General features: G+C 35.3%; 1 protein-coding gene and 1 long non-coding RNA gene across 40 annotated transcripts in view; one reads left to right on the top strand and one right to left on the bottom strand.

Moving 5' to 3' along the window:
* The window catches only part of LOC141571634 (uncharacterized), a 63,498-nt gene extending 48,228 nt beyond the window's left edge, over positions 1-15,270 (top strand). The window contains exons 2-3 of the long non-coding RNA XR_012496555.1: positions 4,582-4,713; positions 15,168-15,270. This is a non-coding gene — a long non-coding RNA (uncharacterized LOC141571634). The remainder of the gene's footprint in view (positions 1-4,581; positions 4,714-15,167) is intronic.
* Positions 1-27,753, bottom strand: part of ABI3BP (ABI family member 3 binding protein) — a 259,027-nt gene that overhangs the window by 179,708 nt on the left and 51,566 nt on the right. For all 39 annotated transcript variants that reach the window (XM_074332670.1, XM_019756510.2, XM_074332723.1 and 36 more), the window contains exon 2: positions 15,181-15,360. In XM_074332670.1, the coding sequence (XP_074188771.1) occupies positions 15,181-15,360 (180 nt within the window). The remainder of the gene's footprint in view (positions 1-15,180; positions 15,361-27,753) is intronic.

Raw genomic sequence — 27,753 nt, 5'->3', positions numbered from 1 at the left:
TGGAGACAGTTTATCTATTGTTTGGTGAGGTCAACAAGACCATAAAAACATTATAGTTGAATCCAATAGAAAACATAGAACTTTGAAACGATGTTATCTTTATCAAAACATGGCAAAGTGGTCATCTGTTATCAAACAAGTTCTTTCTGGTATAAACTCACGGTGAATTGTTTAAGTGAGGGCATAACATTTATTAAGAAACTGATACCCACCATGCCAGTTTCTTTCAAAATCCTATCTGAAGCTTACTTAAGTTCTGCTCAATTTTGCACATTGGAGAAAAATCAAGTTATTCTGAGATTCCTATTTTTTCAAAATGAAAAACTTGGATTAATCTTGAAGATTTAAAGCCAAATACTTCCCAAGTGGTAAAATCATTTCCAGAGAACAAACTAAGAATTAGATGACATTTTGAAAATAGTTTTAAACAAAAAATACATTTTAAATGTGACCCACAGCTGTTTTAGACTTCCTAGGTCTTTCCCTGGCCTTTCTCCCATGCATTCATATATTGCACTTATAAATTTATGACAACATTGCAGGTAAAAGAGAAATCTAAGGCCTCTAGGGTCCTTAGCTCCCAAGAGTTTTCTACTTGGGTGGAGTATGGGAACAGGCAGGATACACAAAATGAAAAAAATAGCAATTTATTAAGAATGATAGTAAAAGAAAATGCTCAGGCTCTTGGATATTCATGGAGCTGGGCATAAATATCGCCTACTTTGGGCAGAGATGGCCTTGTGGAGAGTAGAGGAGGTAGGGCTTGACAGATGGGCAGGTTCTAATAAATAAAGATGGAAGAGAACAAAATTTGGGAGCATAGTAAGTGTTTTTACATATTTTAACTTATTTAAACCTTAATGAGTTAGGCAGCCAATGGTTCCTTCTATAATACATGGACTTTTTTTTTCTGTTTAGTGTGTAAAGGACATTATAGAAGTAATAAATCAGTGGCTTGTGTGTGCTTTCTGTTTAGAAGAACAGATAAAATTCCCTAAGTTTTGAGAGACAGCAGAGTACAGTTTCAGAGCTCAGGTTCTAGAGCCAGATATGCTAGGTTCAAGCTCTGGACCTGCTATTTACTAGCTGAGTAACTTTAGGAATTTTCTTCAACTCTCAGAGCTTTGGTTTCCCTATGTGTAAAAGAGCATTAATAACACTACCTGCTCTGAATAGCTACCATCCCTCATCTGCATTTTAGGACTGCCTTGTATTCCCTGTTGGCTGCCCTCTTGCTCTCTCCCCTCATGGCCTCTTGCTAATTCTGTAAAGATTCTGCCAGGAAAGAGGGACTGAGTTGGTTTCAATGGCTGGCACTGTATCTTTTCCTCCTGTTAGTTTATCCTGCTCCTTTTTTCACTAATTATTTTTCAGCTTAATTAATTTCTTATATAGTTCCTCCAGTTCTTTATTTTCAACCTCTTCTTCCAGCTATTTTTCTTCAATGAATCCATTACCACCTTCTTTGTGGCACTTACTGCAATAAATATTCACTTATTTTTTGTCATTAAGGCGATATTTTTTCAGTGTAATAAATAGTAGCAATCTCTATTATTTTATATTTCATCCACTTCCATAAAAAGGAACAGAGCATGCTTAAACCTTTTTTATGACAAAGAGATAGAAAAGGACAGCTGAAGTTCTAAGAGTTGCAATGATGAAAGAAGAAAACTTGTGCATTTACTCTTGCTTTCTGTACAAATGTAAAACATTAAGGGTAAAATTTGTAATGGGTATTAATGATCTATAGAAATATAAATTCCATAAAATTATCAGTGTATAACTTAGATTTATTTATATCTGGATCAATCATTGTAAATAAACTATATATATTTTTAAAATTAATTCCCCCCCTGTGAAATTTTTAAAAAGTGAGAAATTTCAGAATAAGAAACTGATGATTACATTTTGGCCTGAACTCACTGAGATAAAATTACCATCAGTTGAGTAAATAAAACAGTGACGTGTTCTTATTTTGATCTATATTTAGTAAGACAAGTCAATATTTTTGCTATGTTCTTGCTAACAATTGCTTTATTAGAATAACACAGAAATTGGAAAAAATGAAATCTAGAAATGAGAAGTCCTTTTAGTTGTATCTTTTTTTTTCTTTTCTTTTTGCTATATCTTTTGAGGATTCACCTTTTTCTACTTTGGAGGCCACAGCTGTGGAATTCTAAGAGGTATCTGATGATTCTATTCAGGACACCAAACAGGAATTCCCCTTAATGATTAAAAGATGATCATGATAAGAGTAGAGTGGGGTGTGTATACCTAGGATGCTGTGTCACAGATTTTACTTCTTCTTTTGTTTTAAAATATATTTTGGGAGTTGTCCCTCCCAAGAAAACATTTCTTCAGTGTGATAGAAAGATGAGTATGGGTACTTTTCAGTAACTGACAACTCTGCTAAAATAATCTACCTCTACAATTTTACTGACACCCCACCCTCCCCAAAACAAACAAACAGAAAAAAACATAGGACTACCACTTCAACCAAGGTTTTACAACCTAGAAATGAAAATCTTAGAACTGACTGACCAGAACTTTTGTGGTGACTTAGCTCATTGATCATTAGCAACTGAGATAAACAAAGCTCAGAAAATTTAGGTAAATTATCCAAGACCACTCAGCTCATTATAATAGCAACTGACCAAACTTATAAGACCCGTAGTGCTAGGGTTTATATTAGCTGCCATGTATAATTTGTCCATAGTCTCCACAACACTCCTGAAGGATTATTCTCTATTTTATATATGAGAAAAGTGAAACAGAGAAGTTATGACTGACCCACAACTACTCCATAGTAAGTAGTTGTGTTGAATTTGAACTGTCTGACTGAATTTGAGTCTGTCTGACTCAAAAGTACACACATATTCTTTCCCCATATCATTCTGCCTCTCTGGGTAAGGTGGATCTTTTCTAGAATGCAGATGTTAGCATTCTAGTCCAGGCTCTTTCCAGTGCAGTCTACCAGGGCTATTAGTAGTATGTCCTGCTCGCTAGCGTAGTAATCACTCACAGCAACTATAGGCTAGATGACGACTAGGGAGAGTGGCTGAGAGGCCCAGGGCTGAATCTGAGAAACTTGCTTTACCAGGGCAGTGAGTGTAAGGGTCAGTAGCTGTGAGAACATTAGAGTTAATAAATCTTCAATCCTTTTGGAGTCCTAACACCTGGTTGGAAGACACATTCTTTAGTCAGAATTCATGGTAGTGATAAATATATATGATTTTTTTTTTTTAATTTAAGCTTTTCTTGACGTAAAGACACCAAAATAACTCTTAACTGGCACTACATACAATTGATGGAATGTAATGCTTTCCTTCCCAGGTGATATCGATTAAAGTATTTTCCGGTGTCAAGAGAACATCATAAAATATGACTATAAAAATTCAAAGTCAAAAATTCTCATTTTTTATTTCATTGGATATTTGCAAAATTACCAACAGCTGCACATAAAAGCAAAACCTGGATGTATAAACCAGAAATGAGAACATTCATAATGTGGGTAAAAAAAGGATACAGGAACCTAGCAGATCTATTATATGTGAATCATGTTTTATCACATCATTGCAAGATTCTCACAGCCATTAATATTTATTAGCCACTTGGGAAAATACTATACTTTTTCTACTGCTCCAATTCATCTACTGAAATTTTAGTAGAAGATTTTACATTAGTAATTTCTTTTTACAGATGTTTAATACAAATCTTATTTTCAAAACTAGCAAACAGGAATATTTTATGTTTTTTAATTTTACTTGTAAGACCAGTATGTGACTTTTGGAAATGCTTCTGTCAATACTTGTTAGATACTTATAAATGATTATTTAGTAGAAGTATTAGTCAGTCCATAGATCACTAAATGTTAACTTGGATATTTCTTAATGGTCAACAGCTTCTCATTTCAATGGTGGGATCTTTTAAACACATCAAAGCATTAAAATGTGTTAGATGATGTGGCACTTTATAATTGCTTCGAAAATGAAAGTAAGTTACTATATTTGGGTATAGTTCAGTGCAACTGAATAAATAGTACTATTCTATTACAGAAGAAAGTAAGAGGAGGGACTGTAAGTGATGCTTTTTTTCCATAAAGAAACAAAAATTCTTTGCTTTTTTACAGCACATTGCACTAAAGGGATTTCAACTCATCACTTTTGACCATGAATTCACTAATGTGCCCACAGCACATCTGTAAAAAATAGACTTTATTACCATGTTACAGATGAACAGAATTGAGAATGATCATACAGTAAACTGGTGGCAGAAAGGGAATAGACAAAAGGCACTAATTTCAAACATACAGTTTGTGGCAGGCAGAATAATGCCCCTCAAATTGCCCACATCCTAATCCCCAGAACCTGTGAATACATTAGGTTATATGAAAGGAGAATTAAGGTTGCAGATGGAATTAAGGTTATTAATCAGCTGACTTTTAAACAGGGAGAACAGCCTGGATTGTCCAGATGGGCTCAATTTAATCACAAAAATTCTTTAAAAGTAAAAGAGGGAGGCACAAGAGATCAGAATGATGTAGTAGAATAAGTGCTTGACCCACTGTTGTTGGCTTTGAAGGTAGAAGAGGAATGCTGGAAAAAGCAAGGAGAGATTCTCCCCTCAGAGCCTCTAGAGGAAATGCAGCCCTGCGTGCTCCTTGATTTTCACCCATGAGACCCATGTTGGACCACTGATTTAAAGATCTGTAAGGTAATATATTTGCGATGTTTTAAGCCACCAAGTTTGGTAATTTATTAGAGAAACAATAGAAAACTAATAGATAGCTGCTAATCAATTAGACGCAATTACTACAAATGCAATCATTAAGAAAGACTACAAATAATCAATTTGAACAACCGAAGAATAACATTTAACATTTAACCTGGAAATGCAAGTCCAGTTTGAAGTAATAAAAGTAGAAACATACGGATCCTTGGCATATAGAAAGGTGGGAAAGGAAATTTGTAAGAGGAGTGTTTTTTTCCCTTCCACTAGAATACTACTAGAAGAGAAAGAGATTCATGAAAAGAACATATTGATCTAAAAGATAAGGTGAGAGTTTTAAAAAGACATTTGGAAATGGCTTCCAGGAGAAGGGATTCTGCCCCTAGAGATCTTTAAGATACACAGTCATCTATTTTATCTACTTTGGATGGCCTAGATTTGTCTGATGACAAGGGCCTAGATCACACAATCTCTCGTGGCCTCCTTCAGCCTAAATGTTTTACACAGACTTGAGTCTGTTCAATTCAGTGACACAAATACATAGTCATTGCCTATCTACTCACTGTAAACCATTCTACTCTGAATAACCATAGAATAAGACATACGAGACTTCAAGTTCACAATCTAATAGTGAACCAAGGTCAACCAATCACATTCAAGCTAGACCATGAGAAGAATCATAAAAGCTGGATAAGTAATATATTTATTAAAACCCATTAAATATGTAAAAATCAATGCATCTTTATTGATCATAAAACAAACAGTATCATTGGTCAACATGGAGATTAGCAGGACACCAATGTATTGCAACAAGCATTTATCCTGCCTTTCCTAAAACACTTTGTAAGAAAAGTAAAGTAAATGAGAGAAAATTCTTAATTGTAGAATTTCAGTTAAAAATGCAGAAAAATAATAGAATTATTATAGATTCTATCTAGAATATGTCTAAAATTTAAAATTGCCACTTTACAACCTCAGCATAAAATAATGAATCTAGGCAATGAGCACCAATAGATGCTAAATCATTAAGTGAAAATTTGATGGTGAATTTTATAATTTAGAGATCAGACTGAGACCACCTAAACCAAACAGTTTTAACATCACTAAGTACAATACCAATCATCATGTATCTCTATTGTGAGGTGTTAGAAAATATACAGCACCACTTATGAAGTATTACTTGTCCTCAAAAGCTGAAGCCAAACCTAATATGTCCTCCAATCCTAAATATCTTTTCACAGGAAATACAGGGATAGAGGAGCCAGTTAAAAAATACAGAATGGATCAAATATATGGTGATGGAAGGAGAACTGACTCTGGGTGGTGAACACACAATGGGATTTATAGATGATGTAATACAGAACTGTACACCGGAAATCTATGTAATTTTACTAACAATTGTCACCCCAATAAATTTAAAAAATAAATTTAAAAAAAAAATGCAGAATGGAAGCAACCAATTAAATACAGAATATAGACCAGGATGTATAACCCAATTTCTCCACACATCATTGACATTTAAAATGGGAAGAGAAAGAGGATTGTTGTAGAATAAAAGAGATTTAAGAAACATAACAGCCAAATTTAACATGTAGACCTTGTTTGGATCCTGATTCAAAAAAGAAACAACTCTAAGAAGGCATTTTAAGATCACCAGAGAAATTTAAATATGGGCTAGGTATAAAATAATATTATTGAAATATTGCTATAATGTGATAAAGACATGGCATTATTAAAAATATTTATCTGTTAGAGATGCATACTGAAATGTTCACAGATTTAAAAATATGATATCCAATTATGCTTTAAGATACACAAGTAAAAAATAGTGTGTGTGAAGAATATATGGAACAAGATTAGCAAAACAGTGATACGTATTCAAGTTGCATGATGAGAAATGAGAATCATAATATTCTCTCTCCTTATGTGTTTGGACTTTTCCATAATAAAAATTTTTAAAGAATGAAAACAGTAATAAATAAATGAAAGGATACCTAATTCATTTGATTATCCCTTATCATTGAAGTAGTGAAACGTTGGTATATTTGTGCTAGAAATTTTCTTTAGCTTTCTGCACATATTTCTCATTAGCAATCTGATTTCTATAATTTTAAGATTGAATGCCTTTGAGCTCACATGGAAAGGAAGTTTACAATTGACCAAATTCTCAATTACATAACCAAGGAGAAAAACTATCACAGAGAGGAGAAGGTCCAAGATGGATGATTAGGTAAATGCTATGTCTACTGCCTCCCAGGACCACACCAAAATTACAAATAAATTATAGAACAATCAACTTCAACAATCATCTGAAGACTAGTTAAACAGAACGCTTATAACTAAGGACATAAAGAAGAGGCCACATAGAGACTGGTAGGAGGGGTGGGGACATGAAACAGGCTGACCCCAAACCCACAGATAGAGGTTGAACACCAGGAAGGAGACCTCAGTGGTGGAGGTACCCCTGGAAGAGGGAGGGGTCCAAACCTCACACTGGGCACCCCACAGAAGAGGAGTTCCCACAACATCTGGCAGTGAAAATCAGTGAGGACTCTTTATGACCTAGTGAGACAGAAGGCAGCTAGAAAGCCAGATGCCATCTTAGGAACCACACACAGACTCACTCACCTGCAAACATTCACCTGGTTTCCAGTGGAGGGGCAGCATCTCAAGAGGTGCCAGAGACATATCAGGAAAGACTGAGTTGTGTGGCTTGGAAGCGAGAGCTGGAGGGACAGGAGCCACTGTCCCTATGTGGAGCCTGCCTCACATGTAACCTACAAGAGGGCACCATCTTTTCTATGTTGAACCCTCTCCCAAAGGGCCAAATCTGAGACTGCAATGGTCTAGTAAAATCCGTGTATGCGTATCACCTTGGTGACACCCTGGGTCACTGCCCAGCTAGTACTACATTGCCAGGGGCACTCTCAGCTATTGAGCACTGGCCCTACCCCACAAACTGTGGAAGCCTTTTATAGCAGTGGAATGCCCGTTGCAGTCTAGAGAATTTTGGGGGGTGGGCAGTGAGCCGCAAGCTATACCGCAGCCACTCTTAGGCAGCTCTTGGGGACCTGTGGATCTGAAGTGAGTGGTAATGGGCCACAGTGTCCTCACAGCATTTTTGCAAAGTGGTCACAGGCCCAGAACCAGTGCAAGACCTGAACTGGTATTAACTTTGTAAAAACCACCAACCACACCCCATAAGTCTCAGGAACCCCACCCTGCCCAACTAGTGCAGCAACGCTGATGGCAATCTCATCTCCTGGGTAGTCAGCTCCTTCCAAACAAGCTACAGAAGACTTTTACAGCAATGGGTGGCCCACAGCTGCCCAGAGACTTTTGGTGGTGGGTAGTGAACCACAACTTGAGCCGCAGCCTCTCTTGGGTAGCTGATGGGTGTGAGGCGATCAGTGTTCTCAGGGTATATTGCAAAGTGGTTACAGGCCTGGCCTTGGAGCAAGAACTGAATCTTCATTAACCCTGTAAAAACCACCAACCACGACTCATGACTTCCTGGGATGCCGCCCCACCCAGCTAGAGCTGCATCACTAAGTGCACTGTCAACACTGGCTCAACCAAACTGGCCCATGTACCTAAGGAGGCTCTTTCAACAGCTGAGCTTTATGGACTGCCAGCAGGTAGAAACAGGCCTAAGGAGCTGTGGGATTTTTGATAAGCTGTCACAGGTCCAATACTGGTAGTAGCTGGCCTCAGGCCTCAGTTCACAGCAAGGCTACCCCCACATGCCTCCAGGTCCAACACAGGCAGCAACTAACCACATGTAGCTTTGTAGCTCCTACCAAGTTGCCCAGGCCAGTCACAGGTAAGACTGAAATTGGCATGCATATGATCCCCTCCCAAGAGACACCAGAAACAACACACCCAGAGGCTGGCCTCAGACCACACTAAAGCACTACATGGCTAGCCCTATAAGAGGCAAACCCAAAGCATGGTCTAACAACAAGAAAAACCTGCTGGGGTCAATCCCCTTCTGAGGGGTTACCCCACGCACAGCAGCTCATACATTGTGGGTATAGTCAACCTTTAGTCAGTAAGCCTGTCACACCTACTGATGTGCCTGAAGCAATCAAGGCTCAAGAACAACAGGAGAATTCACACAACACACACAAAGGACATTCCTGGAACACATGCACAGGTCATTAAGGAGACTGCAGGGGGATAACACAGGACACATACTACATAAGGACACCCAGCAAAGATTAAGAGACATAGGAAATCTACCTAATACATAGAAGCAAACACAGAGAGGCAGCCAAAATGAAACAAAGAAACATGTCCCAAATAAAAGAACAAGAGAAACCTGTAGAAATAGAAATAAATGAAATAGAGGTAACCAGCCTACAGAGACAGAGTTTAAAACACTGATTACAAGAATGCTTAAGGAACTTAGTGAGAATTTCAACAAAGAGATAGCAAGCATAAAGAAGGACAAAGAAACCATAAAATAGAACCAGTCAGAAATAAAGAATACAATAATGGAAATGAAGAATACACTAGACAGAATAAACAGCAGATTATATGAAGTAGAGGACTGAATCAATGACTTGGAAGACAAGTTAGCAGAAAATACCTAATGGCAACAACAAAAGGAAAAAAAATAGTGAAAAAACTAAGATAGTTTAAGGGACCTTTGGGACAACATCAAGTATAGCAACATTCACATCATCAAAATATCAGAAGAAGAAGTGAGGGAGCAAGAGATCAAGAATGTATTTGAAGAAATAATGACTGAAAACTTTCCTAACCTGGTGAAGGAAACAGACATACAAGCCCAGGAAGTACAGAGAGTTCCAAATAAGATGAATCCAAACAGGCCCACACCAAGACACATTATAATTAGAATGGGAACAGTTAAACACAAAGGAGAATCCTAAAAGCAACAAGAGAAAAACAACTAGCTACTTACAAGGGAGCTCCCATAAGATTGTCAGTTGATTTCTCAACAGAAACTTTGTGGGCCAGGAGGGAGGGGCAGGAAATATTCAAACTAATGAGAAGCAAGGCACTACAACTAGGACTACTCTACCCAGCAAGGCTTTCATTTAAAGTTGAAGGAGAAATAAAGAGCTTCCTAGAAAAACAAAAAGCTAAAGGAATTCATTACCTCCAAGCCAGTATTACAAGAAATGTTGAAAGGACTTCTTTAAGTAGAGGAAAACAAACAAACAAATGAAAATAAAACATATGAATAATAAAATGGCAATAACTATGTACCTATCAATAATCACTTTAAATATAAATGGATTAAATGCTCCAATCAAAAGACATAGGGTAGCTGAATGGATAAGAAAACAAGACCTATGCATATGCTGTCTACAAGAGACCCTCCTCAGATCGAGAGACATACGTAGATTGAAAGTAAAGGAATGGAAAAAGATATTTCATGCAATTGGAAACAAGAAAAAACCTGGGTAACAATACTTATATCGGATAAATAGACTTTAAAACAAAGACTATAATAAGAGACAAAAAAAGGACATTACATAATAATAAAGGGATGAATCCAACAAGAGTACATAATCCTAGTAAACATTTATGCACCCAACATAGGAGCACCTAAATATATAAAACAAATACTGACCGACATAAAGGCAAAGGTCAACAGTAATACAAACATAGTAGGGAACTTCAACACTCCACTGACACCAATGGAGAGATCTTCCAGACAGAAAATCAACACGAAATTAGCAGCCTTAAATGAAAAACTAGATCAGAGGGATTTAATTGATATTTTTAGAGATTTCACTTCAAAGCAGTAGAATGTACATTCTTTTCAAGTACACATGGAACATTTTCCAAGATAGACTACATGTCAGGCCACAAAACAGATTTCAATAAATTTAAGAAGACAAAATCACATCAAGCATCTTCTCTGACTATAATGGTATGAAACTAGAAATCCATTACAAGAACAAAACTGAAAAACACACAAAAACGTGGAGGCTGAATAACATGCTACTAAATAATGGATGCATCAACAATGAGATCTAGGAAAAAATCAAAAGATAACGTGAGACAAATAAAAATGAAAACACAACGACCCCAAATCTATGAGACACAGCAAGCAAAGTCTTAAGAGGGAAATTCACTGCAATACAGGCCTACTTAAAGAAATAAGAAAATTCTCAAATAAACAGTCTAGCATTACACCTAAGGGAACTGGAAAAAGAACAGCAAACAAAGCCCAAAGTGAATACAAGGCAGGAAGTAATAAAGATGAGAGCAAAAATAAATGAAATAGAGACTAAAGAAGCAATACAAAAGATTAATGAAATCAAGAGCTGGCTCATTGTAAAGATACACAAAATTGGCACACCTTTAACCAGACTCATTAAGAAAAAAAGAGAGAAGATCCAAATAAATAAAATTGGAAATTAAAGTGGAGAAGTGACAACAGACATCACAGAAATACGAAAATAATTAAGAAAATACTACAAGCAACTGTATGACAATAAATTGGACAATGGAAGAATGGAAGAACTGGATAAATTCCTAGAAGCATACAATCTACCAAGGCTGAATCAAGAAAAAACAGAAAATCTGAACAGATTGATTACTACTAATGGAATCCAATTAATAAATAAACAAGCTTCCAACAAACAAAAGTCGTGGGCCAGATGGCTTCACAGGTGAATTTTACCATACACTAAAAAAAAAATAAAATTAACACCTGTTCTTCTCAAACTCCCAAAAATTCAAGAGGAGGAAAGGCTCCCAACCTCATTCTACAAGGCCACATTACCCTGATTCAAAAACCATACAAAGACATTACAAAAAAAAAGAAAACTGTACACAGATATCCCTAATGAACAGATGCAAAAATCCTTAACAAAATAATAGCAAACACTACTCAGCAATACATTAAAAAGATCATACACCACAACTGAGTGGGATTCATTCCTGGTATGCAAGGTTGGTTCATCACACCAACCTATACATCTCATAAACACAATGAAAAATAAAAATTATATGGTTATATCAGATGATACAGAAAAAGCATTTGGCAAAACCCAGCATCCATTTATGACAAAAACTCTCAGCAAAGTAGGAATAGAGGAAATATATCTCAACATAATAAAGGTCATATATGACAAACTCATAGATAATGTACTCAGTGGGGAAAAACTAAAAGCATTCTCCTTAAGATCAGGAACAACACAAGGACTGTCACACTTTTATTCAACATAGTGCTGGAAGTCCTAGCCACAGCAATCAGACAAGAAAAAAACAACAATAATAATAAAAGGCATCCAAATGGGAAAGGAAGAAGTAAAACTGTCATTATTTGCAATTGACATAATTCTATACAGAGAGAACCTCAAAGACTCCACCAAAAAAACAAACTATTAGAACTGATAAATGAATTTAATAAAGTAACAAGGTACAAAATTAATATTTAGAAATTGGTTGCATTTTGATACATCTATAATGAACTATCAGAAGAAAAATTAAGAAAACAAGTCCATTCACAATTGCATCAAAAAACTACATAAAAAATAAATGGAAGCATATACCGTGCTCATGGATAGAAAGAATTAATATACTTAAAATGTCCATACTACCCAAAGCAATCTATAGATTCAATGCAATCCCTACCTATATACTAATGGCAATTTTTTTTTTACAGAACTAGAACAAATAATCCTAAAATTTATATGGAGCTATAAAAAACCCCGAATAGCCATGACAATCCCGAGGAATAAGAATAAAGCTGGAGGTATCATGCTACCTGATAGAAAATTATACTGCAGGGCTATAGTAATTAAAACAACATGGTATTGGCATAAAAACAGACACATAGATCAATGGAACATAATAGAGAGCCCGGAAATAAATCTATGCCTAAATGGTGAGTTAATCTTTGACAAAGGAAGCAAGATTTTGCATTGGGGTAAAGACAGTCCATTTAATAAATGGTGCTGAGGAAATTGGACACAACGCAAAGAAATGAAATTGGACCACCTTCCTAGGGCATATAACAGAATAAACTCAAAATGGATTAAAGACTTCAATGTAACACCTGAAACCATAAACTCCTAGAAGAAAATAGAGGAAGTAAACTTTCAGACATTTCCCTTAGTAATATTTTTACTGATATATCTCTTTGGGCAAGGTAAACAGAAGAAAAAATAAACAAATGAGAGTACATCAAACTAAAAAGGTTTTGGACAGCAAAGGAAACCATATAAAAACAAAAAGATATCCTACTGAATAGGAGAAGATTTTTGCCAATGATACATCTGATAAGGAGTCAATATCCAAAATTTATAATAATAACAATAACAACAACAAAAAACCTCATAGAACTAAACACCAAAAGAACATTAAAAAATGGGCAGAGGACCTGAAGAGACATTTCTCCAAAGAGAACATACAGACATACGAAAAGATGCTCAACATCACTAATCATCAGAGAAATGCAAATAAAAACCACAATGAGATACCACCTCACAACTGTCAGAATAACCATCATCAATAAATCAACAAACAAGTGTTGGACAGGATGTGCACTATTGGTGGGATTGCAAATCAGTGCAGCTACTATGGAAAATAGTATGAATATATATACACACATATTTAATACCATTGACTATATTCCCTATGCTATACTTTACATCCTGTAACTATATGTGTATATTTAAAATATATATATTAATATATATATTAATATATTAATATATATACATATTTTAAATATACATATTTAAAATATATATATTAATATATTAATATATATACATATTTTAAATATACATATTTAAAATATATATATTAATATATATATTAATATATTAATATATATACATATTTTAAATATACACATATAGTTACAGGATGTAAAGTATAGCATAGGGAATATAGTCAATGGTATTGTAATAACTATGTACAGTGTCAGATGGGTAGTATTCTTGTTGATGTTATCATTTTGTGAGGTGTGTAAATAGCTAATGTTGTTTTTTAAATCTGTAACTAATAATAAAAAAACTATCACAAATAAAACATTACTTGTAATGATCAATAAGTAAAAGAGCAGTAGATCTAGATGTATTTCTATTTGTGTGGAGTTAAGTATACAGCTTCCAGTCACTTTTTATAGTAAAGAGTGAATTTCGTGGCAGAATATTTGCCGGATTTCAAATTCCTTATGTCTTATATGGTCAAAGTTAGTGGTGTTATATTTGTCAAAAGTGCCTGATTCCCCCAAATTTTTGGTAACTGTAATTTGTTTGCTTTAAAGTAATTAAGGGGCCGGCCCGTTGGCTCAGGCAGTTGTAGCTCCATGCTCCTAACTCCAAAGGTTGCTAATTCGATTCCTACATGGGCCAGTGGGGTCTCAACCACAAGGTTGTGGGTTTGATTCCTCGACTCCCGCAAGGGATGGTGGGCTGCGCCCCTGCAACTAACAATGGCAACTGGACCTGGAGCTGAGCTGCGCCCTCCACAACTAAGATTGAAATAACAACAACTTGGAAAAGCCCTGGAAGTACACACTGTTCCCCTTTCCCAACAAAATCTTTAAAAAAATGAATAAATAAAAATATAGTAATTAACAATGTTACTGTGTTGCTTGGTTTTAAAGTACAACAGAGACTTCTCTATAAGGAACAAGGGGCTTCAGTACAAAACAGATTCATCTTCAACATTCCCTGCATGTGTGCATAACTGCCAGAACTGATCTACAATAGTTTAAGTTACAGGGTTAAATATCGGAAGTTCATAGAAAGGCTCTTTAGCAATAGTCCTATCAGTGGGGCAAATATAAATTTCAGGCCATTCAGAAAGCCTTTGAAAACGTTCATAATAGATTATCTCTTTTTCAAAAATGTTATTCTTATAAAAGTCTTATTCACAAAATTTTTTCTGAACATAAAGTTGCCCATATCCTCCAATTACATTTTAATGTGATTAAAACATTTTAAATAAAATGTAAAACTTTATAATACATATAAAAACTTTAATCTTTTTGTCTAAAATACTCCGCATTTTAAAAACTGTAATCCATTTTCTTTTTAAAGGTAGCTTCTCATGAAGAGACACCCAAAAAGCCATAGTTGTTATTTTTCACCAGAAGACAATAAAGACACCAGAAAAAATATTAATCCATATAAAGAAGCTATATTACAGAAATTTAAACCAGACATTTTAGCTTATTTTTTCCCTATGCAAATTAAGTTATGAGGCCAGGAATTATAGGTATAATTGCAATAAATTTATTATCTCTGTAGAACATGCAGAATATGCATTACATATTTTTTGATGGGAGGTATTGTGCTATGTGTAATGACTATTATGAAGATGATTTGTAATTCTGGCATTTGATTTGGTGGAGGATGTAGAAGAAAGGGTGCTTGCCTTCAACATTTATGAATTATTCAATACCCATTACCTTTTACCTCTCTTCTCTCCATGCCTGAAAGCCAAACATCTTACCGACTACAGCCTCAGTGTATTTCCCTTCTGCCGGAAGAGGAAAGTACTGGTTTGGTGATAAGTTGCTGCCATATCCCAGGAGAAAACCTTCCAGTTTTACGTTCGGATTTGGACGCAGAAACTTCAAGAGAATGGAATCACTTGTGGTATTGATGTGGACTTTCAAGCTTGGCTTTTTACCTAAATATGGAAAAGAAAAAAATAGGTAGTTGTTACTTTACCTTATTAGTATCCCAGGATGATTGAGCGGTGAAGGTTAGTTGTATTGGAAAACAAGTTATCTGCTCAGTTATTCAATATCACAACACACCCACCCAAATCGCTAAAATACAGGTAACTTTGAGGTCACAGAAAGCAGACTTAATAACGCAATCTAGAATACCATGTAAAATCATAGGATTTAGTATTTGATAATTTGTCATTTAGAGGTAGATGGGACTTAAGGCTATTTATCCACGATTGGTCAGGACCTTCATTTTATGCATACCGTTTGGGAACAGCAAAAACATATGTAATTGGTAAACTGAATTACAGCACTTTGAAAACCCTCAGCCTCCTCTGTTGTGCTTTTTGGCTGTACAGAACTTAGTGGTTAATAGAGCTGGAAAGGGATGGAAATGGGAGGGTTTCAGCTTAGGGATAACTGAGATGGTAGAATAGGGAATTTTGAAGGAGAAGGGTTGAAAGGAAAGATGTTTAGTTCTATTAGTTGCTCACAGGGTCAGTGAAACAGTGACACAGAGATACCCAACAGTAAATTGAATATCTAAGTGTGATGCTAAGGAATGGGCTACAGACCCATCCTGATGTCTTTAATTTCTAAATGATAATTGGATGAATTTTCTCAGAGAGATTGTACAGGGTGAGGAGACAAACAATTAAATTTTTTAGGCTTAAAAAAAAAAAATCTATGCAGGCAATAGGGGCAGATAATCACAATAACCAGAGGTCTTGACTAATAACCAGTGAGGCAGTAACATTGACCTTTGTCTTTGGGGCCAGAAGGAGTGAAGTTCAAACTCCAGTTCTGCCACATGCTTACGAGTGTAGCCTCTGGCTACTCACTGAACAGGCTTGAGACTTCTTTTCCTGACTTATAAATTATGGATAATGGAAAACAATTATCTTTGTTTACTTTGACAGGATGTTTATAAAGATTAGTGCAAATAGCACTATCTCAAAACTGGCACATAGTAATTACTCAACTGGTTACTTAATCAGGTCCATTCATAATCCTTTAGACACAATTCAGAAATCCAGAATGGTTTGTAAGGTTTTTGTAAATTGATATCAGACTAATTTGGTAACAAAACCGGATCTGGACCATCACGAGGCCACTTAGTCTTTCATAATCTTACTGAATAGTCAGTGTGACTATTCACATGTTTAATAATAGACATATTAATATATTTAATTAAGGGGTCCTGGTCAAGACCCCACTGAAGAGGTTACTTCCTATACGATCTATGCATACTAGTACATTTCTAAAATCCAAATATTTTCTGAATTTTGAAACATGTCCCACTAAGAGTTTTAGATAAGAGACTGTGAACTTTAATTGCTTTTTTTCTTTATTCCACAGGGATTTCACAGTTTTAAAACATTTTACCTATTGGGAAGTTTGCATTTACCAACTTAATAATTCACAGTCTATTTCTCATTCATCAGACTTATCTTGTGTATGTACCAGTCAGTACCTCTGAACAACATGGGCTTTGCAAAGTCATCATATTAAATTAATACTGTTCCAGGCAAAATCAGCCTGCACCACCTCAGTATAACTACATAAATGATTTTCATTGGGCCTTTGAAAAAACAAAAACAGCCCCTCCCTGGATACCAGGTTTTACTCTTTTACCTCAGCAGCCAGTGCTAGTATTTCTAGATATGTGCATATTTGTATTTCCCAAGAATTTCATGTAATTTCTATGAACTTCTTTTTTTATTATTAGTTTCAGGTGTACAAAACAATGTAATAGACATTTATACTCTTCACAAAGTGATAACTCCCCTCCCCCAACCTACTACCCCTCTGACATTATACATAGCTGTTCCAACTTTATTGACTCTATTCCCTATGCTGTACTCCATATCCCATGACTATAGATGCGTTAAATGATAGTTGACATTCATTACTATTCAGCTTCAGCTTCAGGTGTACAGCACAGTGGTCAGGCATCCACACCGTCCATGAAGTCATCTCCCTAATGAGACAAGTGCCCATCTGACACCCTACAAAATCTTTACAACATTATTGATTATATTCCCCAAACTGTCTTTCATATCCCTGTGGAAATTCTGTGAACTTCTTGATTCTGATTGCTATGCCTATTCTTGTGGCAAAATTGAAACTCAGATATATTGGGGTGGCTTATCCAAAGTCTGAGGAAGACTTAACTAGTCCAGTTCATCTAGTCCAATTTTCTCATAGCACAAACAGCTAAAGTGAGGGTATCTACAACCCCATCACTCTGCAAGTTAAGTGCAGGGTCAAAGCTGGATCTTGGGTTCTCACTAGGCTGGACTTCTACAGTTTTGATTGAGGACTTTGTCAATACCTACCCAATAGAGTAAGAAGTGGCAAACCCCCTGAGCATAACATTCAAGTTGATGCTAACTGCTGATGTTTTGTCCTAATTTTGTTAGATTTTGATGACGTGATTTATACTTCAGATTATAACAGATTTTTTCCAAGCCAATTATTTCCCTTCTAAGTTATGTTAACCCTAGAGTTATCTTACGATAAATCAAAACACAGCTAGCCAGTTTCCAATACCTTGTTGGGAAGAAGAAATTAAGGGATCTTAATACTTAGGCTGCATGCATGTTTGGCTAAGAGCCAAGTCACAGCACCAGCACATTAGACCTCTTGCAGCTTTTGGCCTGATGTACCATATTATCCTCCCCTTGGAAAGCAGAAAGGATGGCGACACCAATTGAGAAGAAGACAGTTTGTAAACAGAATCACTGACCAACAGAAGTGGAACTTCTCTGCAGAGGAATTTTCGTGACTCCGTCTTTCTCCTTTTTGCTAATAATCTATGTCAAAAAATACATCAACATCGTGTGACTTTTCAAATGAATTGGCAGTTAGCTTCCCTATTTTATTCAAAATTCCAACTCATACTATTTTCTAGAGCTAAACTTTAAAAAAGTCCCGAAAAAGAGAAACACACAGATAAATCTTACCTCAAAATAGCACCGTAAACTTAATACTGAGATTATCATCCCAGTCCCTTATTTGGAACTAGACACTCAAATTCCTTCATTATCTTGCCATACATTACATTTTCTCTTTTGCTTCTCAACATATCCTATTTGTTTTTGATCAGTATAATCTCATGTTCTGCAGTGTGTACTAGACCCTGGCCTTACACCTATGCTCAATTGTCACCCAGTATGTTTCCCTCTATCTTTTGGTTTGCTTCTCTCCACCCCTTTGTTCATCCAGTTATTACCCTATTCAAAAAGCTGAAGCAATTTTGTCCTTTCAGTCTGAAAAAGTTTGTAAACTTGTCCTTCAAATGAATATTTAGAGTAGCATTAAACTTTACACTCTTGAACAATTTCCCCAATATTTTATGAGTATATCTGTGCATTCTACAATAAGTTTAATGTTTGATAAATTTATCTTCACTCTAAGTAATTCTGGTTTAATGGTTTGGAACACTAGTCATGTAATGACAGTTATCTTTCAACAGTTAGTATGAAGGCCTCAGGGGAATAACTTAGAAATTACAGGAAAATAATACAATAAGATACAAGCTTAACTAGGAAAACATTTATAAGTAAAATGGCATACATGTCACCCAGAAAACCCCAGGAGTACAGAGAAACATGAGTACTGGAAGAACATTTATTGTATCCTTTATGAGAAACAAAGTATATGCCAATCAAGAGTGAGAGAATAAAGAATGTTAACATTTCAGGGAAGCAACACTAGGGTGGCTGAAAAAAAAGATTGAATTTTGGCAAAGTAGATTCTTGGATCTATGACAATTGTTTCTAATCCTCTGTTTGCAACACCCTAGGGTATCTCTAAATATCTCAAAGGGTGTTGTGAAATTCTATAAGAAAAACAATGTCTTTCAAAACGAATTTAGAATTAATCTCCTTTTTAATTTTCAAAAGTAAATATATGCCCTATGGTATTTAAAACAGTGAGGAATGTAGTTAAGTTCGAAAACCAGACAAAAGGTAGACACTATAAGTTCATAGACTTCTCTGGGTCAACCCGAGAAGGCTGGTTGCTGTTGCTATAGGCATAACTTCTGAGCAGATATTTCATGTTGACCCCAGAATTCTGAGTTGCTGTGGTCAGTTTCAATAAGCTCTGCAGACATATAGCACAAACACATGACAGTTAAACCAGCTAAACTACCACGAACATCCAGTCTCAGATCTGTGAGAAAGGAGTTACCATTATAACCCCTTCAGTAGGAGGAATTCTTTCATGTCTAATCTCTCTGAAAGTTATGTTATACTTTCCAAAATATTTCAGAATGTGGTCTATACTGTTGATATGAAGTTGGTCAAATTGATAAAATCACTTCAAGAGAAAAACTACAAGACACTAAAGCTCTCTTCTAAAAGTAAAAAATAACAATAATTAGCTTATATGCTCTCAATTTTGTGAACCATTAATGAAGAAATTAAAACTATTCTAAATAGCAAGTTTGGAAACAAACTAGATCAGCATTAAGTTCCATAAGATATTAAGTAAAAGAATTTCCAATAATACTGATGTCAATAAAAATAATAACAACTCATTTGTTTCAGGATTAAAAGAATAAACCAGATTCTTATTCATAGTATGTTTCTCTTTTTTTTGCACACATTTCATTTATGCTGATGACCTCTATACTTGCTCAGTCACTTATTAGATTATACAAAATAAAATTTTCTAAGATATCAAAATAATTTAATCAATTCCCGTCAGTTCAGATATTACTTATGAAGCACAGATTTTAAAAACTGATAACTGAATTGATCAAATTAAAAAGTTTGAACTTCGAAAATAACTAAGGAAAACAAAAGCCAATCTACAGGTTGGGAGAAAATATTTGTAATACATATATCAATTAAAGAACTTATATCCACAATTGTTAAAAGAATTCTTTCTACTCAATAAGAAGACAAAACATTTAAGAAAAAAGGGCAAATGATTCAAATAGATTCTTCACTACTAGAGATATATGATAGCCAACAAGCACATGAAGAGATGCTCAAACATCAGGGTCGTCAGATGTCAAATAGTAAATATTTTAGGCTTTGTAGGCCTGATGTTCTCTACCACAACTTCTTACCTTTGCCATTATAGCACAAAAGCAGCTATCGACATTATCTAAACAAATGAATGTGTCTGTTTTCCAATAAAACTATATTTATAAAAATAGGCATCTGGATTTGGCCACCAGGTGAAAGTGTACAAACTCCTGGTCAACAACATTAGTCTGCAGGGAAATGCAAACTAAAACCATAATGAGGTACCACACACATAAGAATGGCTAAAATTAAGATGATTACCAAGTGTTAGGCAGGATTTGGAACAACTGGAGTTGTCATACATTTTGAGTGTGAATGTGAAATGGTATAACCACTTAAAGTTATCAATTTCATGCCTAGGTATTTACCTAGGAGAAATAAAAACTTGTATGCAGACATTCAAAGCACCAAATTTGGAACAACACAAATGTCCACCAACAATTGAATAGATAAATTATGGCTTATCCATACAATGGGATATGACTCAGCAATAAAACAGAACAAATTACTTATGCAATTCAACATTATTGAATCTCTTGTCCGGCATCCATCATGGGCAATGACCTTCCCCATCTCTGTAACTACCTGATACACTTCTGATGGAAGGTCATTCAAGCATCTTGCCATTACAGCACTGGCGAAAGTAGTTTTAACAGTGCTTAACATTACTATTCACTGTTCAACAAATGGTACATATATAAAATCATCAAGTCCTTTTAGGCATCATTATGCTCCAAAAACCGACAACGGTAAGTTTCAAATGGATTCTATGCTTTTAGACAGTGGATTTTGCAAACAGAAAACATTCCAATGCCATTATGGTCACAGCAGTTTATTAAGGAGCTATCAAAATGTCACATCTCCGGATTATGTGTTAAGTAGGTCAGTTATTGTCAACCAATATATTTAAAGGTTTCCAAAAAATTATAGTTGATAACATAGGTTGTATTTAATTGAACTGTAATGACAAGTTAAACAAACCATAATTTAAACATAGGACTTGACAGTAATTTAACATTTGCTTTAATTCTTAGAAAATCAAAAAGGGATCAAGTAACAGGTTTGGTGCTCAAATGATTCTCCCTGTCTTGGTACCATGATCCAAGGAAAGGTGCTAGAAGGAAAAAGAAAACCATATGGAATTTCAGCAGTTTTCCTCTGACAGCCACAGGGTTAAGAGAGTTGCCAAAGGCGATTAGACAAGTTTCTTCAGTTCCTGATCCTTAAATAGAAATGTTTAGTCTGTAATCTATAGCATCACTTTTTTACACCAATAACAACTTAAAGTCAGTGACCCAAGTGGAAGTTTTCCATTGCAGAAAAAGCATGGCAGCTTCAGGTAAATATTTTAAAGAGAATGGAAATTAAATGTTGCTATTAATTAAATAACATTAGGCATTATAAAAACAACTTCCACCAATGCTATAATAGCAAGATGTTTAAATAAAACTTCCATTGGAAAAAGAGTCTGAGCAAGGTGGTTCTGGAAATGAAGACACTCATGACCTATTCTGCACTGATCTGATGGCATGCCAGAAATGGTAAGTAGAAGGGATTAAATTACTTTGGTGGTAGCGGTGGTGGTGGTGTGTATTCAGAACTGTAATTAAAAGCACTCACAGAGTAATTATTAAACAAATCCTTTTTACATTTCAGGTTCTTATATTTCAACCACCAATCCTATATATCTCATGGCATCCTGGCTCTCTGGATCTCCAGACCAAAATTCTTCCTCGAAATTCCATAGATTCTAGGTCACTCTCTTCCCAGCTCTCTGAGAGTGGAGTTTTACTAAGGCCCGATAGAGAATTTCTGAGAGCTTGTGAAGAACTAGTGTGCAGTAAACATAGAGCAGTTTTACATGTCTTCCAGAAACAGAGATACCATTAGCAGTTGCATAGTGCGAAACTCTAAATGGCACCATTCAAATCATCTTTTGTTTATAGCTCGGTATAGCAGCCATGTTCAAAAGTCCAGGCAAAAATAATTGGTACTTACAAAAATGGGTGATTTGATAAGAGTAACCAACCTGAAATTCTCTAACCTTTTCCCACAGCCTTCAAGATGCTCCTGCCCACTCTGCCTTTCTTACTCCATGACTTTGATTTCTATCTTCTCTGCCTTCTGATTCTGTTGTCACTGATAGTAAAGGATATGTGTGGTGGGAGGCCTGGTATAAGGAGGATAGGAATTTGTTACAAAACTTGGACAGTGTGGTCCCTAATTTACAAATGAATCACTTCACCAAATATATACAACTCAGATGAGGAATCAAGGATCTAAATAAGAATAGAAGAAAAGAGATTCTAGGCATTTGGGAAATGGTGGATTAAGGCCACACAGCTTTAGATATGAACAGAAGGCACCCCTACATGTGTTTTTTAAACACACATCTGAAACATAAGAGAAAAACATACTGATTAAAATAATTAGATATATGCAAAACAAGATTTTTATAAATCTAAAGAAAATGAAATTTTATTTAAAAGTACAGAAAAAAATATTGTGGTAAAAATCCATAAACCACATGAACAACTGTCAGAGCCAGGGAATAGGGACTTTTACACAAATTCAGAACGTGACTTGACATATGTGTGATCAGTGTTTAGCGAGAAGCTCAAACGACGGTGTCCCATGATCTCTGTTCCAGCATAGGCAGAACAGCATGTTCCATCTCCAATGCCTGTGGGGAGTCTGCCAGCTGGAGGACGTGTTCCCACATGCAACATGTGCTTCAAGTTCAGGAAATAGAGAGTCCCAGCTCACCTGGAGAGCTATCCTCATGAAGCCACACCGGAACAATTCCCATACAGCTGTAACCCCCCAGGAGTCAAATAGCTTTTCATTAGGATATTATGGTCACCAAATACCTAGAGGATGTTTGCTATTGGATTTAGAAAGAAATGTTATTTTGCCAAAAGTCTGCAGGGGCAAATATTTTCTTCCTAATGGTACTTTATATCTGTTTGCACAACTGTTTGAATAAGTGAGTTCCATTTCAGTTAAAATAAGCACAGTATCCACCTTGGTCAGAATTCCCAGTGACCTGATTCCTCAGGTCAAGACTTTACCATCTGGTGGCTTTGGATGACTGAATGAGACAGACTGAACCTGCCAATGTTGACATTTCAGCACCACTTGGCAGGAGCAATAACTTCATCACATACTTTGTGACCCAACCAACTGCCAAGCAGGAGAATTACTTTTCACGGGCTACCTTCTAGGGCAACAGCCTCTCATTCTTAAAGAGAAATTAATTCCTGAGATATACACACTTGTCACTTGCACAGAGTCCCCTGATCTAATTCTCCCAAGATTAAAGTCTGGAGCATGCTGGGCTTTTCAAGGAGAGGGAAACCCACAGGCAATCAATGACCATAAGGGAAGGGGGGCATTGACATGGTTAACTTCAAACAACAATAACATCTATATTTGCTTTGGGGAATTTGGGGCATACGCATATGTATTTTTACTAATCTGCTTTTCATTTTATCCATTTACTCACTACTAGGTACTAGGCATTAATGATGCCAATTCAAATATGACCTGTCTGATCACCAAGGTTGTGCATTCAAGTAGTAAATTAGGCAGATGAATAAGTCAACTATTTTAGTGCAGCAAGATTAGTGCAATTAGTACAATGTGGCCACAGTAGAGGGGCTCTACATCTGATGGAAGGGGTAGAAAGAAAGTATGCACAAAGAAAGTTTCCCTTTGATTTTGCAAAGCTAGTCACAAAAATAGTTTTTATTCTATAAGGTTATGTCAAATGCAGTTAGGGAAGTAGCACTTAAAGTCTATTTTGTAATACTCTTTCTGTACTGTTTTAGACAACTGGTATATTCTTAGTAATTAGTATTATTGTTTTGAATAGATGTAAAAGAAAAAGAAGAACTTGTACAGGCTAAGGGATTTAGCAAAACTCATTTTCCTTCTTTCTCTGCTTGATTTTCACGAAAATCCTGGAGTTGATTTGCTTACATTCTCTTGCTATTGAAATTAAGGTGTGATGGCAATAGGTGCTCCTAGAGGGAAGGTGGGATGGGCTCCATGCTAGAGTTCTTAAAGAGTGGTCCCCTATTTAGAGCATCCGTATCACCTGGAAACTTGTACGTACATATTCTCAGGCCCCACTCAAGACCTCTTGAATCAGAAAGTCTGGGGCAGAGGCAGCAACCTGTATTTTAACAAGCTGTTTGGGGAATTCTGATACATATTCAAGTTTGAGAACCATTACTCTGTGCAATTCAGTGAATCAAAAATAAAGTTAATGGATCCAACGTTTTTTGAAAAAATTTACAGGTATTCAACACAATATGGAAGGGAAAAACCCCTTACCTACAATCCTGTTAGATTTCCTATCATGAGAATTTTATATATAATTTGGTGTGAACAAACTCTGTGAATTAGGGTTTTCTAGAATTATAGAGACACATAAGGTAAAATGATTTAAAATGTTTGGAAACTTTCTCTGACTTTTAGCACCAGTTATGTGTCTTTAAATCTAACCAATCTTTTTAGAGACTTAGAAGTAAGATGAGCTTACTTCAAACATACAGAAGAGTTGAAAGAATTGTGCCATGCACATCTTTAGAGCCACCACCAAGAGCCAATGATTGATATCCTACTATACTTGTTCTATTACATATTTATCCATTTCTATCTCTCTATCCATCCATTAATCATTCTATTTTTTGATAACAATACATTTCAAAATAAGTTACATTTCAGTATTCTTCACTCCTAAATACTTCAGCATGCATATCATTAACTTGAGCTAAATATTTGTATTTTTCTTTTGAGATAAAATTTACATATAATGAAATTTATAACTCTTAACTATACACTGTTGATTTTTTCCAAATGCTATATATCAATGTAACCCAATCCTATATCAAGATTTAGAAAATTACCATCAACCTAGAAAGTTTCCTCATGCCCCTTCTCTGACCATTCCTATCCAGCCTCCCAGTAACAACTACTGTTCTGATTTTTACTTCCATAGATTAGTTTTGCCTGTTATAGACTTCAATTAAATAGAAGCATACAACATGTACTCTTTTATGTAAGTCTTCTTGCACTCTACATAATGTTTTGGAGATTTATATGGGGTTTTTTTTTTGTATGAATTAGTAGTTTTTTGCTGTTATTTTCACTAAGTTGTATTCAGATAATTATTAAAACCAACATTTTTATATCTCCTAATGTCTTCATAAAGTACGGATCTCTCTTGATTTGCCAATTTTTAAAAAATACTGATTATATTGAAATAAAATTTTCTCTGAGAACAAGGGAGAATTATACATAATTATATTTATATATATTATTATATATAATATAAATAAATTATATAATATATATATTTATATATATAGAGAGAGAGAATTATATATATATTTTTCCAGATATTTATTTACATTGTTATTTACCAGGCAAACAAAACTATAAACTTTCCTGTTTACAATATATCATTATGAAATTTAAATAAGTGTTTGATAGTGAATGCAGACAAAACTATGTAATGGTTTCCTCTTCACTGGAAGGCTCAGTACTAGTCATTGATATTCAAGGTCTCTGATACCTTTCCTTCTCACTCCCAGCTAATGGACCACCAGGCACATGTGAGCCTCTTTTGACAGCAAAGTGTGATATTGACTTTCTTATCTATGAGTGATTTTTCACTAAGAAGAAAGTAGGTAAGTTTAAACATGTGTCATAAGAAAAATAACTGCTTATCCTAACAGTCTCAAAATGATAAGATTATAAAAAAAAAAAAACAGAAAAGCTGTCATTCTGATTAATGTCACTCTATTTGGTCAGTTTTCCAAAAGGACCTATATTCCTTTTTTTTTTCTTCTCTCAATAACTTCAATTTGGATACACAATAAATTCCATTGACCAAATAAAAGTTGAATTTAATCAAAGTTCTTCTTAATAGGACAAAGCAGCACTATAAGAAATTTCACCAGCTCTATAAAAAATCCTGCATATACAAGATTAAATATTTCCATTGTGAAAACATTGCTCCAGGGAGTACATTGTAAATACTCTTGATAAAAATGAAAATTTTGCCATCTTGTAAAAAACTGTCAAATAGTAGCAAGACTTTCTTAAACAAGTCTGGCTTTTATTTATTTATTTAATTTGCAAAGTCTCACAAATGAAAACATGAGATGGAGCTGGGAAGAGAAAATGGTTTCATCCACCATCACTTTTTAGACATTTGGAATCTTTATGCCTTGTTTGTAATTTGTTCAATTAATATATACCCAGTGTTGATATCTCATGGCTGCTTATTTTGAGATTTCACAGCACAAAAAGCCCTAGAGGGAAATGACTAAACCACCATGAGAGTGTGATCAGGTGGCCTCAGGTATGAAGGCAGAGTGGGCCATGAGACCTCGGAAGTTCAGGGAAGGGCCATTTGCTAACACCATAGTGACGCATCTCATTTTAATATATTGCGGAAGAAACAGAAGGGGTTCTGGCATCAACTTTGCCTTTCACTGTGTTTGACCTAGATTACCTGTCCTCTCTAAGGCTCAGTTTTCTCCCCTGTAGAGTGAACTGAAGAACCCCAAATTCATTCTCAATCTCATATGCAAGGATATGTCTAACACCTCATCTGGAGAAAATACTATCTTCCTGTGAAAATGCAGGAAGATAAATCAGAAAATGAATTTTTTTCTAGAAACAGTATCTTAATAATTACCAGTTAATACTTTTTTTTACAGGACTCCCAAATTGCACCTCTAATGTGAAAAAGAGAGCAAATATTTTCATAGAGATATGGAAAAAATGTATATGATTGTCACATATGATTGTCATATATACTTTTGGGAGGTAAAATCACACACCATAAAGTTCATCCATTATAAGTATACAGTTCAATAATTTTCAGCAAAGTTATAGAATTTACTAATTCCACCACAATCCAGTTTGAGAACATTTTCATCACTCTAAAATATTCCCCTGCACCCATTTGTAGTCAATCCCTGGTCCCACCCTTAGCTCCAGGCAACCAGAAAGTGGTGCTTTCTGCTTTTCTGGTAATTTAATATAAATGAACTCATACAAAATGTAGTCTTTTGTATCTGGCTTGTTTCATTTAGCATAATGTTTGTAAAGTATATCAACTCATGTTGTATCACCAGTTCATTCTTTTTGATGCCGGATAGCAGTTCATTTTATGGATCATACTTTTTTTACCCACTTTCTCAGCTGATGAATATTTGCATTGTTTCCAATTTTTAGTTATTATGAAAAATGCCGCTATTAGGAATAATGCTGCAAGTCTTTGTGTGGATA

Source organism: Rhinolophus sinicus, linkage group LG01 (genome assembly GCF_036562045.2).
Source record: "Rhinolophus sinicus isolate RSC01 linkage group LG01, ASM3656204v1, whole genome shotgun sequence".
Classification (NCBI taxonomy): domain Eukaryota; kingdom Metazoa; phylum Chordata; class Mammalia; order Chiroptera; family Rhinolophidae; genus Rhinolophus; species Rhinolophus sinicus.
Note: the sequence above shows the minus strand (reverse complement) of the source record. Positions and strands in the feature narration are given on the sequence as shown.